Below are 15361 nucleotides of genomic sequence, written 5' to 3' on the forward strand. Positions count from 1 at the left end.
GTGATAATGCTAAACTAAGTTACCTTCAATAATGTGAAACCCTGTCTAATTTAGTTGTGTGTTCCTTGTTCTGAACATTGCTAGATACTGCAAGCATGTAATCAAATATGTGGCTAATTCAGGTGCCATGTCTGTTTACTGATTGTTTCTGTACTTAACCCATGGTTTTAATATTAGCATAAGGATCTAGCCTAATCAAAAATGCAAATTTATTTGAATTATGTTCTGAACATGGACTTTGTTTGTTTCTTGGTGCAGTACTGTTTGCAACTCTGTATTCTGAATCTGTTTGCTTCTGAAAATTAAGCTATTTTCTAAACCTGTCCCCTTACCCCTGATGTACTAGTTTTCAAACTTCTACTCTTAGCTATCTAGGTTCCTACCACCCCTAGTGTGAGCACTGCCTTGGGTCCATGAGACTCCTTTGAACTCTGACACATTAGGGCTGGTTTTCCAGTCTTTTATGAATTTTGTGTTGAATATGTGGTTCTAGTGTGAGCATTGCCCGGGGTCCCTGAGGCTCTTTGGGAACTTTGACACACTGGAAGCCTGGTTTAAGGTGTTGTGAATGGATCACTGCTATTGTTTCAGAGCTGTTGTGTTTGAAGGCCTGGTTCCCAGGTTTATATTGGGCCTGCTAAGGCTCCCTATACTGAAATAGATACTATTATGTAATTTATTCATTCTAGGCTTTAATAATCTTTGTAATAAGCAGATTTGGGGTTTATTAGTAAAAATTGGTTTTTTTCTATATCTTTGTTTGAAACTGGGGTAGAAATCCTACCTATATGTTTATTGGTTTGATTATGTGAATGTTCCTACTTGTTTAGAGATCATGCCTATAGGATTTTTTTGATTGTTTGTGACTTTGTACTTCCACATTTTTGCATACTAGAGATACTGCCTATAGGCCTCCTGTTAACTCTGCATTAGAAATCCTGTTCACATATTTTCAATCCCAACGTGCATTAGTGATCATGTATATAGGATCCAATTTGTGTGAATTAACAAACTTCCCTGGCAATGTGCTTAAAATTCTGCCTACATGTAATTAATAGATATCATGCCTATAGGAAATAAAAATCAGTTTCAACCTAGATACCATGCCTATAGGAATAAAAGGAATCAGTTTCAAAACCTAGAAATCACGTCTATAGGATTTAAACCAATAGATGGCATGCCTATAGGGTGAAATCAGTTTGTAAACTTAGAAATCATGCTTATAGAAGTTTAAATCAAGTCAACACTTAGAAATCCTGCCTATAGGGGTTTAAATTAATTAGAAAGCATGCCTATAGGATCTAAAAGGGATAAAACCCGTCTTTATGAGTTAAAATCAGTAATTCACTTGGAAATCATGTTATAGGTCTATAATTAACAGTTGTTGATATCATGCCTATAGAGTTCTGTTAATCAGTTTTGAGTTCGATTAATTCTGGTTATCACTTAGGCAAATCCGTAGGGGTTACTAATGATTCTGGGCCTAAAATTATGATATCTTACTGCCTAAAAATGCCCAGATTCAGGGCTTAATAAAATCAGTAGGCAAATTGATAGGTCCCGATACCCACCTTAATAAAAATGCTATCTTACATTCTGTTTCTGCTCATCTAGATATCCTGCCTATAGGATCCTAAATTAACAAAGTTTGCTGATTTAATTGTGTGCATTTGTTGTCTACTTGTGGAGGTTAATATGAGCCCTTATTTGCTCCTTACATGATAGTCCAATTTGAATTTTGTTTGTCACCTAGCTTTTCTCATTTAAGCAACATAGGTCAGTCTAGAGCCACCCTAAATAGAGGTCCTAAACACCTCCGGGACTGTAGGAAAGGGACGGGTAATGCACGCATAAGGCACGAGTTAGAAGCTACTAGAACGCTTAGGTAACAACTGAAAGATAGTAATTGGGTAGTAAAGGAAATGATAGGCCATGCGCTAATGCTGTGAGTAAAACCCCGATTTGAGGGAGTTGCAAAGCATTGCATGGAATGATCCTATAGGCTAAAAAACTTAGGATCACCCCCTATACTCATGTATAAAAATAAGTTGAATATTGTATCTGTCCCAATTTGTTTTCCTCCCTTTTAATACTAATTCACTTAATTTAAGTTCGGCCAGGACCCACAATTGTGGACCTCGAGGGGTGCCTAACGCCTTCCCCTCAAAGTAATTTTGAGTCCTTACTCGATCTCTGGTGATGTAAAGTAGTTTCATGAGTTAACTGCTCCAGGCGACCTAACGCACCTTAATCTATTAGGTGACGACTCTTCAAATCCCTTACCCCATCCCAAACGGAAAGGAGTTATCCCAGAAATGTCGAAACCCAATTTCAAGAGAAAAAGGGGGCGCGACAGTCCTTTTTGAGCACGTTAAAGAATTTGTGGCATCTGTCGGAGGATCGTGAGATGAACCTCGACAGGGCAGCTATACGGCCCGTCAATTTTTGCACTTGTTTCCTGTTGGTTAACACTTCGGGTATTCCCTCAATGGCCTTGATTTGGACAGGGTTGACTTTGATGCCTCTTTGTGAAACCAAGAAATCGAGGAAATTGCCTGAAGTGATGTCGAAGGCACATTTTTCGGGGTTCAGTTTCACGCCATATTACCTTAGTATTTCGAAGGCTTCTTTCAGGTGGTCGATGCGATCTTCCTTCCTTTTCTATTTGACCAACATGTCGTCTATGTAAACTTCCATAGTTTTGCCGAGTTGGTTCTTGAACATTTTGGTTACCAGTCTTTGATAAGTCGCCCCAGCGTTCTTTAAGCCAAATGGCATGACTCGATAACAGTACGTTCCTTGATGGGTGATGAAAGTAGTATTCTCCTTGCCCTCTTCCTCCATGAGGATTTGGTTGTAACCTGAGTAGGCGTCCAAGAAGCTCAACAACTCGTGCCCTGCTATTGCGTCAATGAGCCGATCGATATGAAGCAGGGGAAAGGAGTCTTTCGGGCAGGCCTTGTTTAGGTCAGTGAAATCCACGCACATCTGCCATTTCCCGTTTTTCTTTTTTACCATGACTACATTGGCGACCCATTGAGGGTATTTCGATTCTCGGATGGAGCCGTTAGCGAGTAGTTTATCCACTTCCTCGCTGACGGCCTCGTTGATTGCGGCATTGAATTTTCTTCTTAGTTGTCGTACTGGAGAGTAGAAGGGATCGACGTTCAACTTGTGTGTGGCAACGTCTTACGGAATACCTGGCATATCTGCGTGGGAAAAAGCAAACAGATCGGCATTATTGATTAAAAACTTATGAAATTTACCTAGCTTGGAGAGCTTATGGCCTATATAAGCCTTTTTGTCGTTGTTGCTGCTATCTAATTGGACGGGATCGAGATCTTCTATTGTTGATCCCGCGGCTTCCATGACGTCGGGGTCCTTGATAACATCTTTCTGATCGTTGAGTTCAGATCCCGACTTTGATAATTGCTATGCTTCTGAGTTTGTTCCTTTTAGCTGATGAGTGAATGTACAATCTTGGGCAATGCGGTAGCATTCTTGGGTTGTGCGTTGTTCGCCTCAGATGTTGAATATCCCCCACGGATTAGGGAATTTGATTGCTTGATACAAGCTGGACGGGATGGCCCTCATGGCGTGTATCCATGGTCGTCATATGATTGCGTTGTAAGCTGTGTCCTAGTTCATGACATGGAATGTTATTTCTAGGGTGACGCCCCCGGCCATAACGGGCAGCGTTATTTCTCCCGAGGTTCGTTCGACTGCATCGTTAAAACCTGTTAGTGTTATGCAACGTGGTACTATCTTGTCCTCGAGTCGCATTTGCGCAAGAACTCGAGGGTGAATAATACACGCGCCGCTTTCGTCGTCTACCCTTATTATGTTTACATCAGTATCTGAAATACGTAAAGTAATGACAAGAGCATCGGAGCAAGGAAAGATCAAACCGTTGGTATCTGACTTATCGAAAATGATACTTTCTCTGAGGTCGTCATATCGTTTGTGGGTGATCGACCGCTTCAGTTTGTGTGTGGTGGTAAACTTTATGTGGTTGATTGCTGCTTCGTCGCCTCTACCGATGATCATTTGAATGGTGCGGGCAGGGGAGGGCGGCTTTGCTGGGCCTTGGTGTTGTTCTCTTCCGGGGCCGAAATTGGCTCTTCCTCGGTCACTCATCAGCTCCTTCAGGTGCCCTTGGTGGAGCATGTTCACTACCTCTTGCCATAGGGCTATGCAATCCTCGGTTTTGTGACCTCGCTCCTGATGAAATTCACAGAGGATGTTCGACTTTCGGGTACTTGGGTCGTATTTCATCTTCTGCGGCCACTTCACCTTCGGGCCGAGCTTTTCTAGTGCGTACACTTCTCTAAAGGGGAAACACAAAAATTGTGAGCAGATAAGAACGGAGGCATACCTCTTTCGTTCCGCTGAGTCGCTGTATGCGGCCTGGACGGTCCTTCCGCATGGCGAGGAGATGGTGGGACGGCTGTTCTGACATAAGGTTGGTACCTGTCTCGGTTGAGGCGGGGTCCTGACTGATCTCTTTGACCGTCGCTATGACGGTCTTTCCTCGGCTCTGTTTGAACCGATGTCAACCGTTGTATCGGACCGTTAAGGTCGTCTTCGTCCGCTCTCACCTCGGCGCAGTAGGCGTTGTGAATTTCTTCCCAAGTGGTGGGAGGGTATTTCATGAGTCTGCTTAATAGTTTTCTTGTCGCTCTTAACCCATTCCTGTTCAATCCGTTCTGGAAAGCTGCCACTGCCATCCCTTCCGATACATTTGGTAAGCTCATTCTTACCCTATTAAACCGGGCTAAAAGTCCCTGAGTCCCTCACCGGGTGATTGCCTAACAGCGAATATATCATTTACCCTGGCTTCCGCTTTCTTAGCTCCGGCATGGGCGGTGATGAACTTGTTAGCCATTTCCTCGAATGTTATTATAGATTGTGCTGGTAGTTGTGAGTACCAAGTTAAGGCTCCCCGGGTTAAGGTCTCGCCGAACTTTTTTAGTAACACTGACGGTACTTACTCCTTTGAGAGGTCGTTACCCTTTACTGCTGTGACGTAGTGAATGATGTGATCTTCGGGATCCGTCGTGCCGTTATATATCTTCAAGTATAGTGGCATCTTGAAGATTTTGGGTATGCATATGGGGCTGTCTCCTCGCTGTATGGTTGTTCGACGAATCGGCCCACATCCCGTTCTGGTAGCAGTTTTGGGGCGCCCGGTTTTTATCAACCCTTTCTTGATGTTCCCTCATCTGGTCGCAGAGTTCCTTGTTCTCGTTTTCCATTTCTTCCATTTTCTTTAGGATGGACGTGAGTGCGTCATTACCTGCATCAACAACGGTGTGAGTGTTACCTGTTGGGGGAGCGGGTTGCTCGTCGACGATTGCTGCGGTATCCGTCTTTATGACGTTCCTACTCGTCCGTTGAGCGGGTTTGTCGAGTATGTTGTTTAGAGTGCTTGTCAGCTATTCCTCGAGTAATTTTTTTTACTGCTGGTGAGTCACTCCGCGTGGGTGTAACACCCGGCGTCACATTCTCGTCGTCTTCTCTGCCATCCTTGTTGATGGTGTTTAAGATGTTGGTGGTGACACCCATTATTATTTTCTGTCTTTCATCTCCTTTCCCTGTCATTGTTAGTTTGTGCAGACGAGAAAAAGATGGTTGTCCTTTATGATCTAGAAGAAACTAAAAATTTTAACTAAAATACTCCCCACAGACGACGCCAAATTGTTTGACCAAAAAGTGTTGAGCCTTTTAGTTAAACTAATTAATGATGAAATGAAGGATGAATCTTAGTTAAAAATAATAAATTCTAGATCAAATATTGTAGGACATCGGTGAGATGAGTGATGTTTGACAGCGTTAACTAGCACGTTTGTATTCAATGAATGCTAGTAAATATGATAACATAAACACGCAATAAAAGATAATGGCAATAAATGTAATAAGAAAGAGTCTACCACCCAATTATTGTATGATTTGGATGTTTCTTTCTCCTGACAACAACGTGGAAAGAAGAGAAGCGAAGATGGTTATGGAATCATTGGATCTTGTGAACAAAGATCAAATAACGTGCGCTTGAATAAGATAATCAATGAACAAGACAACTTTTTTATATTCTCTCAAGTCAACCTTTTTTACAATGTCTTTTTTCTCAGAAAGTGAAGATCCTCCTATTATTCTATATCTCTTCCTATTTATAAGGAGTATTTCCAAGAAACCCTAAAAAGTACAAAATAAGGAATATTCAAAGGAATATTCCTTGTATTCATTCCCAAATCTATCCTACAGTTATTTCTTTATCCTAGTTGCCCTTCCTCGACTACAATCCTCTTGAAGACGGTTTTCCACTATTATGCTGTGGTCGATCCCGTCATCGATCCTGTATCTACTGTTATCTAGTCGCCAAATTTAAACCAATACATAGACAAAATAGAAATTAAAGTCTATATTTAGCAAGTAGAAAATACAAACAAAATAGGAAAAGAGGACCACAAAAAAAAAAAAAAAAAGCAACCAAAAAATGGAAACATTAATTAGTATAAAGTTCTAGATGTGCCCAAAGGTAGATGGAAACAAAATATATAGGAATACACTTTTGGTCCATTCAAACATTTGTTATTAGCAAATCATATCTTATATTTGCCTCTTTCATTAACGGAGCTCCAGCATAAAATAGGTTAAATTTTTCGGGAAAAAAGGTCCAAATTTACCCAAGGGGCGGGCTAGGTCATTAGTGTGGTCCGTGATTTTGGACGAATCTAGTAGTTTTTGCCTAGAGCTTGTATTTATATACAAAAAAAAACTTATTAAATACATAAAAATATTTATTGAATCCAATAACTATAACGAGCATTGGATTTCTATAAATTTCAAATCCTTGCTCTGCCTTTGCTTATCGCTCGACTTTTGATTATGATTTAAATTCTTTGGAAACAATCCCCACAGGGTAGGATAAAGTCAGCGTATACACTATTATTCTTAGACAACATTTATGGGATAATTATACTAATGTTATTGTTGTAGCTTATATTGGAGCTCTATTAAAAGTTAGGAGCAAAAACAAGACTTTTTCCTAACGACAAGACCTTCTATATATTAGAACAAAAGTTTAAAGAATGAAAAAATTGCTCAATCTCAAAGAGTATAATGAGCAAAGTCGACCCTTCCCCCTGTGTATCTAATCGAAATGTTAGTTACTAAAATAGTGTGTTTTTATACAAATAATACAGACGAATTAGAAATAGAGGACCACAAAAAAAAGCAGCCAAACGCGGAAAATTAAATTCAATAAAGTTGAAGAGGTGCCCAGAAGTAGATGGACAAATTAAATTAATAAGAGCTACTAGTATGGGAGTGTATGGTGCAATTAATCATATTCTTTTTGAATGACATAAACATGAAAAATAGTAAATGGTGATGGAGCCCCGTGAACAGAAAACTCGACGGTGGTCAAGCCACGACTTCTCTTTAAACCTTTAGAGCAACTCACTGCGTGGTATCCTCCACCACCATACATGCAAATCACTAACTTAGAGTACGAGATTAGATATATCCAAAAATTAAGGGGAGTCAACGTATAATAAATATACATAAAATTAAAAAAAATTATCAATCAATATAGTATAATTTTTTAATGAAGGGGTATCGCTTGATACCCTTGGCAGAGGCGGCCGAAGGGTAAGAGTACTAAAGTCATTGCCTTAGGCCCCCCAAAAATAAAGGGCCCCAAAATATTACTAGGAGTTTACTGTATTATTATGCATAATATATACTTAATTTTATATAATATTAATTATTAGTAAGAGATTTCATGTTTTAACAATTTATTTATTTTGTTGAGGTTATAAAGATGAGTTAGAAAATAACAATAATTTTTTTTTTCTCTTAGTAGTTAGCGTATTTTGTCTTCCTCTTCAGTTTTAATTTTTCCTCCGTATATTCATTTCTTTTCATATTTTTGATTATTTTATTTTCTGACTTTAACTCACGGTCTCTGACTTAGCTATTTTATTTAGTCATAGTTTGATGGATCAATGGACCAGAAAGCAAATTTTTTGTGTTTCATTATTATATGAATTTTGCGGAATAAATTTAAGAGGCCTCTTAATATAGCTCGCTTTAGGCCACTAAATCCGTTGAGCCGCCTCTGCTCCTTGGTTCAATGTGGCTCCACCACTGGGTATGGGTTCGACTCAATATTATTGTTTCTTTTAGATTTTATAATATAGTTCACTTGTGAGACTATTTTAGTTTTTTTACTCAATCCTTTACTGTATTTCCTTTTATAACTGCTTCGATTGTATTTTGCTAAAGTCGATGATCTATCGGAAATAACCTCTTTATCCATTACTATTTTCCTTTAATAACTGCTTTGATATGGCTTTACTTGAGCCGAGAATCTATCAGAAATATCTTCTTTATCTTCGCAAAGTAGGGGTAAGGCTGCATACGTGTTCCCCATACTCCACTTGTGAGTTTACACTGGATTTTTTGTTATTGTTGTTCTTATTTGTATTAAAAAAATTTTTTATAAATAAATAAATTTATTCCAAATCCAACAACTAAGACGATCTATATACATAAGGTGAAAATTAATTTTTTATACATATAATAAATATAGAATTCCTTGGTAGTTTCACGTATTTACTTTTGATATTTTAATTTTTTTAGTAAAAGTCCGGAGTCCGACACTAATTTTATAACAAGAATAAAATTCATAACTTTTAATCTTAACTCAATTTCTGATGCAAATAAAAGTTCGAAGTTAACCTTTTTTCCTTTTCATCGTCAGTATTCGCACTACCAAACAAAAGAATTACAATACAATGACTATACGAGTTACATGCATGCAGAATCTCAGGTCAACCTTTGCCACGTTCTGTTCACAATAGTGTCACATAAACTAGTTAAAATAATTCATTTACTGTATTTTTAAAATTACAAGATTAAATTTCTTTATAAACAATTATAAACATATATTTTAGGATACCACTATTCAGAGGCGAAGCCTGGATTTCAAGCTTATGGATTTGGAATTCTAATATTTTAAGTTACTCGATTTTAAATTAATAATTTGTACATATTTAATAAAAGTTTTAAAATAAATATATAATTTGAACCAAAACTACTGGGTTAGGCCAAATCTGTAACTGATATTGTGGCTCCGCCTCTGTTCATTATAAAAAAAAAAACGTACACGTGTTTGATCTCTGAACAGATATGAAGTTTACCTTTTCTCGTCAATCCTCGAACTTCCAAATTAAAGAAAGGAATTACTATAATATGTACAATGCCTCTACGAGTGACATGCATACAAAATATGAGATCAACCAATGCCACGTTTGGTTCACACTAAAGTTACATACATAGAGCCCGTTTGGCTTAGCTGATTTAAAGTAGCTGATAAACATAGGTGCTGAAAAATACTTTTAAGTGCTGAAGCTGATTTAAAAAATAAGCAGTTACGTGTTTGGATAAAAGTGCCGAAATTAATAATAAGCAGCTAAAAAATTGGGTATACAAAGAGTTTTGTTTCAAAAAGAAGTATTTTAGGGATAGAATAGTAAATATTTTGGTCAAACCTAAAGTGCTTATAAGCTGAAATTTGATAAGTTGGGGGAGACCAACTTATGGCTTTTGGCTTATTTTTGGCTTATAAGCACTTAACTTATAAGCACTTTTAATTTTACCAAACGCGTAGATAAGCCAAAAAGTACTTATAAGCCAGTTTGACCAGCTTATAAGCTTAGCCAAACACGCTCATAAGCTAACTTATAGTAACGTAACAACTTATAAAAGAAAACTTTTATTAAATAATATAAAAACTTATCACTATATTATCAATAAATTTTGATTGATCTAGCAGATTGTTGTTGTATTTTCCAAAGTAAATTACGATATTCTAATTACTATAGATACAAATGACCGGTTTTACAAGTAATCTTATTTTGTGTCGTAAAAGAATTATACACTATAGGTGCACAGAAATAATTAAACTCTTTAATTTTTTTATTAAGCTTTGCACACTTTAACATAATATCAATTGGAGCAAGTAGAGTTTCTGGATTCAAGTATATCACCACTATTCATTATTATCAAAAGAATTCACATGAAAGTTCACGTTAGGTGTGTGTGTAAACATAATACAAATAAATAAATTAATTAAATATGTCACATTTGTAACCACTTAAACTTTAAGATGATGCTATCACAGTACTGTCTTTAACTTTTTGCTAATACTTTTATGTACTAATAAAATATTAGTAAATGTACTATTGCCATGTTATACCTCTGTTATGTTAAGATAAATGAAGAATTTATGTGACAAATGTCCAAAAACAACACCACAAAAATGGCAAATCTGAGGTAGGTGGTGCTGTAACGTCGAATTCAGAATTTTAACTTTATTAACTCCAAAAATGAAGATTTCAAAATCTCATAATTAGATTCTAATTTTATCGTGTATGTATATACAGCAGCAACAACAATAACAACAACATACCTAGTATAATCCTACTTGTGGGGTCTGGGAAGAGTAGAGTGTACGCGGACCTTACCCCTACCCCGAAAAGGATAGATAGGTTGTTTCCGGGAGACTCTTGGCTCAACAGAAGGGACAATAATATAAAAAAAGAAACAAAAGAAAAGGTCTGTAACAAAAAAGATGCCAGAAAAAACTAACAGCAACGATTATCGTGTATATATATATTTAATAAATTTCTTAATATAAATTAAAATACTGGTTAAACAAATGTTACTGAATTTGACCGAACTCGTATCTGAACTTCTATCTCCCGGCCCTACCCTAGGTGGCATGGGGTTAGTAACTAGCTACTTGTGCCGTCTCTCCCTCTATTTATTGGCATTCATTTTGGGGCTCATTACACTGTACTCTCCACTTGCATGCCATTTGAAATATCAAATTAAAGTGTGTTCTACACCATTCATACAAACAAATGGGAAGAACACCTTGTTGTGATAAAGTAGGTCTCAAGAGAGGCAGATGGACTGAAGAAGAAGATGAAATTCTCACTAAATATATTCAGGCTAATGGCGAAGGATCTTGGAGATCACTACCCAAAAATGCTGGTACATTTCTTATATGTTAAATGTGATCTTGTTAAACTACATATTACGAGCTGCATTTATATATTTTCGCTTTATGTATAAATATCGTGAAGTGTTTGATCATCTCATCAAAAAAAAAAAATTGTATAATACTTCATTTCAGAGGGTAAAAGAAAGTTTAATATAAAAATTGAATTGACCTTTTGTACCGAGGACGACCTAATATAATATGGTTTGAATCGATTCTCAATCAGAAGAATATCAGAAAGCCAGGGGCGAAACCATAAATAAGTGCTAGCTCCATTCTCAGTTCACCATTTTTAGCCCTTAGAAAATTGACGGGGTTACCTGAAAATAGAACTGATTTCATTTCTTTTAGATAACATATACTTAATGATATTATGTCTCGACACGCCTTTTATAATTTTTTTTTTTGTATTGGCCAGACACATAAAAATATATTTTTTCTCAATAGCACTAGAATTTAAACCCATGACTTCTTATCTTTCGATACCATAATATTGCTGGTGTGATTATTTCATCAGAAATCTAAGCTTGTTAGAAGTATATTTTTACTTAATTATATTATATTTCTAACTCCTGTCACTCGCTTAATTATAATATAACTAATCGGTTTATTTATTTATTTTCCTTTTCTTTTTTATTCTTTGAAGGGTTACTGAGATGTGGAAAGAGTTGCAGACTGAGATGGATTAATTACTTGAAAACTGATTTAAAGAGAGGTAATATAACTCCTGCTGAAGAAGCTATAATCATCAAGTTACGTGCAACTTTGGGTAACAGGTGTGTTCTGTCATTGATAATTAATTTTTTACAATTTATGTTTGTCTTCCCTCCATTAATTTTAGACAAAAATCTAAGAGACGTAGGTAAAAGTTAAAATACGGATTCGGTCAAATTCAATAATTTTTGTTTAAAATTATATTAATTAATTTTTTATTATATATATATATATATATATATATATATATATATATTAGATTTAAAATTTAATTATTAACATTTAAAATCGTTATTTTATATTTCAAACCTTATTAATATATTTTTAATATAGCAGTCGTATATCCGTGTCGGTTAAACCAAAAGGTGGCAGCAGTGACCACTAAAAGTGGAAAAAGACTTTAATTTTGTACGTATGTAGGCACAGATAGCGGTGCTTAATAATACTGACAAAGATAGCTTGCTATTTAAAGAGAAAAGGACACGTGTAGTTATTTGAGATTAAGCACACTATATAGATCGATCCAAAATTTAAATTTATAGGTTTAATCTTTAATATTCTTTATTATTGGATGCATTGCATGTTTAATTATGGGTTCAGAACTACTAATTTTATGATTTTAGTGAATTTTTACATAAATTATTTATGCTTCGCGTCGAAATTACTGGGTTGAGATGAATCTGATACTACCCCTCTACATCCGCCTTTGACTACATATAACCATGAATTTGATTATATATACATCGACTATGTAATCAACTTTTACATTAACAAACTGTTTCACTTTTTATTTTGGTAAATAGATTGTTGTTGTTATTATGATCAATTTTGTGTACTTATTTCTAAAATTTACTTGATAGAATAAAATTCATTTACACTTTAGAAGTTAAACTAATTCCTTTGCTAAGAAACGAATTTTTCTCAGTCTCACTGTCCTTTTACTTACTCCTATCCTTTTAAACTGTAATTGGGACTTTTCTTTTTTTTTTTGTTAAATTTTAGCAGTAGCACATTAATTAAAAATGTTTAATTTATTTTGCAGGTGGTCTGTAATAGCAGAATATTTACCAGGTAGAACAGACAATGAAATAAAAAACTATTGGAATTCTCGTTTGAGCAGAAAAGTAGAAAGCTTAAGGATTCCAAGTGATGAAAAGTTGCCACAAGCTGTTGTTGAATTAGCCAAAAAAGGAACACAACAACTAAAAAAGCAAAGACGCAGACGAACAAGTCCATCATCAAAGTCTATTGCTTCAAATTTATCGAAACCTGATCAGCCAGTAGCGGAGCCAGAATTTTTACCAAATGAGAATGTAGTTCCTACGCCCTCAACTCCAAATATAGAGAAAGAAGCCTCATCTAGCACCATAAATATTACTACTAGCTTATGGCAAGAATATGAGAATAATATTATACCAAGTGGGAATAATGCCATAGAGCTAGATAATGATCAAATGCAGTGGCGTGATGATATTGTGCTAATAGACGAAGATGAAGAGCTAGATCAAGATTTCATGCTCAGCTGTTTATGGAACGGCGAAGGAGAAAATCTTGAAATAGTCGAGAATAACAATAACAACAGCAATAATAATATTGAAAAAGTATTAAGTGAAGAAGGTGGACATGACAAAATTATTGTTAGTGATGAAACAAAAACATTTATGGGGGATTGGGAATATTTGTGGGCAAGTCATGAAGAAGTAGAGCAAGAGAACAACATGTCAAATAATAATTACTATGTTTCATCTTGGTCGTTGTGGGATAGTAATGACAATGCAGGGCTGCAACAAAACTGCACGAATAAAGCAATGATAGAAATTGATCAAATGCAGAGTGAAGATCTTCAGCATAGTGACCTTGTAGCTTGGCTTTTGTCTTAATTAGGAACTATTCAAATTTGTTGTAGTGCATTTGTTTTCTGGTTTTTTACTATAATTATGTATATACGTGTGTATATGTGTTATAGATCTCAAGTGTTAGGACTAAAACGGCCCAAAAATATTACTTAATATGGTATGATATTATTCGCTTTGGACCAAGCCCGCACAGTTTTTCCATAAGGCCTCAAGCCATTAACAGCTTGTTTGGATAGTTGTTACCTATTGTATTGTATCATATTGTTATTTTAAATACGATGTTCGTTTTGATTGTTACTTAAGTTTTGTTCTATCATATCGTTAAATTCGTTGTTACGTAACGACGAAATGTACTACTTTATGTAATGATCGATTTGGTGTGGTCGCGTTGTTACCTTGTCTTTTTCTCTCATCTCACCTTTTATTATTATTGAATAATTTTATTTTATTTTTTCCTACATTTTTATATAATAATTTTACCGGAAAAGGACCAATAATATCCTCCGTTTACCTTTTGGACCAAAAAGCCCTTACTGTTAATCAATTGGAGCAAAAATATCCTTCCCAACTAACGGAGCACCACGTCAGACAGCCTAAAAAACCAGAACCTTCCAATCACCTGATTCTTCCTTGAACAACTCTAACACCACATAAATTTATGCTCGAGTGTGTCGAAAGTATTAGATTCAATTGAAACCCGGTAGTTCTATCGTGCATCCGCCCCTAACGTCAGCCCTCTGCCATTGATTCACCTGCACATTGGATCATCTATCACTCCCAGCCTTAAATCAACAGGAAAAAAAAAAAAAAAAAAACCCCGACTGTAAAAGACGCCCAAACTGAAATCCTCAACAAAAATCTCTCCACTTTCATCCTTTTCTGGTGACAACTTCCGATAGGGGGTGTGAAAGAGAAATGCTCCCGGGCAGCAGTGATATCTCTGCTCCCTTCAGAATAATTTTAGTTAATGGAGATGGTGAGAATTGGTCTCACAAATGATGGAGAAGCGAAATTTTTGGGAGTAGTCTTGGTCCTCGAAAGAAATGGGAGGTAGATGGTTCTTTTCCTTTTTATGGTGATTGGTGAAGATGAAGGTGGTAAATTATGGCCGGCATGATTAAGAAGAACAGAGGTGGAGGCATGGTGGAGTTTTTTGCTGGTTTTGCTATAGGTTTATATAATGAATGTAATATTTGAATAAGAAACTAAAAAAAATCTACATCAATTTATTTAGCGGACCTTCAAAGCTTTTAGTAGCTTCAATGGCACTCACTAGCAATGGTTTAATTTTGGAAAACGATGTGCACGATAAAAGAATGAAGAATCCGTCCACGCTGGAGTTTCATATCAGCAATATTATACTCTCTCCCTTCCAGTTTGTGTGAACCTATTTCCTTTTTGATCCGTTCCAAAAAGAATGGCCCCTTTTTAAATTTGAAAACAATTTAACTTAAACTTACAGTTCTACCCTTAATGAGAAGCTTTTATAACCACACTGTAACGACCCGACCGGTCGTTTTGAGCTTTTGCACTTCGCTCGCCAGTTCTCGGGCATGACTAGCCCCGTGTGATGTATTATGACTTATGTAAATCGTCGATTTTGGTTTTCAGAGTAACCGGAATGAATTTTGAAGAAACAGTTCTCAGTTTGAAGCTTAAGATTTGAAAGGTTTGACCAAGATTTGACTTGTTGGTATATGATCTCGGATCGTAATTTTTATGA

The 15361-nt window shown here is 36.1% G+C and overlaps 1 protein-coding gene across 1 annotated transcript; it reads left to right on the top strand.

Annotated features, from left to right (window-relative positions):
- On the top strand, window positions 10872-13974 carry LOC109223089 (myb-related protein Myb4-like). The gene is made up of 3 exons (XM_019387349.1): window positions 10872-11061; window positions 11715-11844; window positions 12825-13974. The coding sequence occupies exons 1-3, from the start codon at window positions 10929-10931 to the stop codon at window positions 13660-13662; spliced, it is 1101 nt and encodes a 366-aa protein (XP_019242894.1). The 5' UTR covers window positions 10872-10928; the 3' UTR covers window positions 13663-13974.

Source organism: Nicotiana attenuata, chromosome 2 (genome assembly GCF_001879085.1).
Source record: "Nicotiana attenuata strain UT chromosome 2, NIATTr2, whole genome shotgun sequence".
In the NCBI taxonomy this organism is placed as follows: Eukaryota; Viridiplantae; Streptophyta; class Magnoliopsida; order Solanales; family Solanaceae; genus Nicotiana; species Nicotiana attenuata.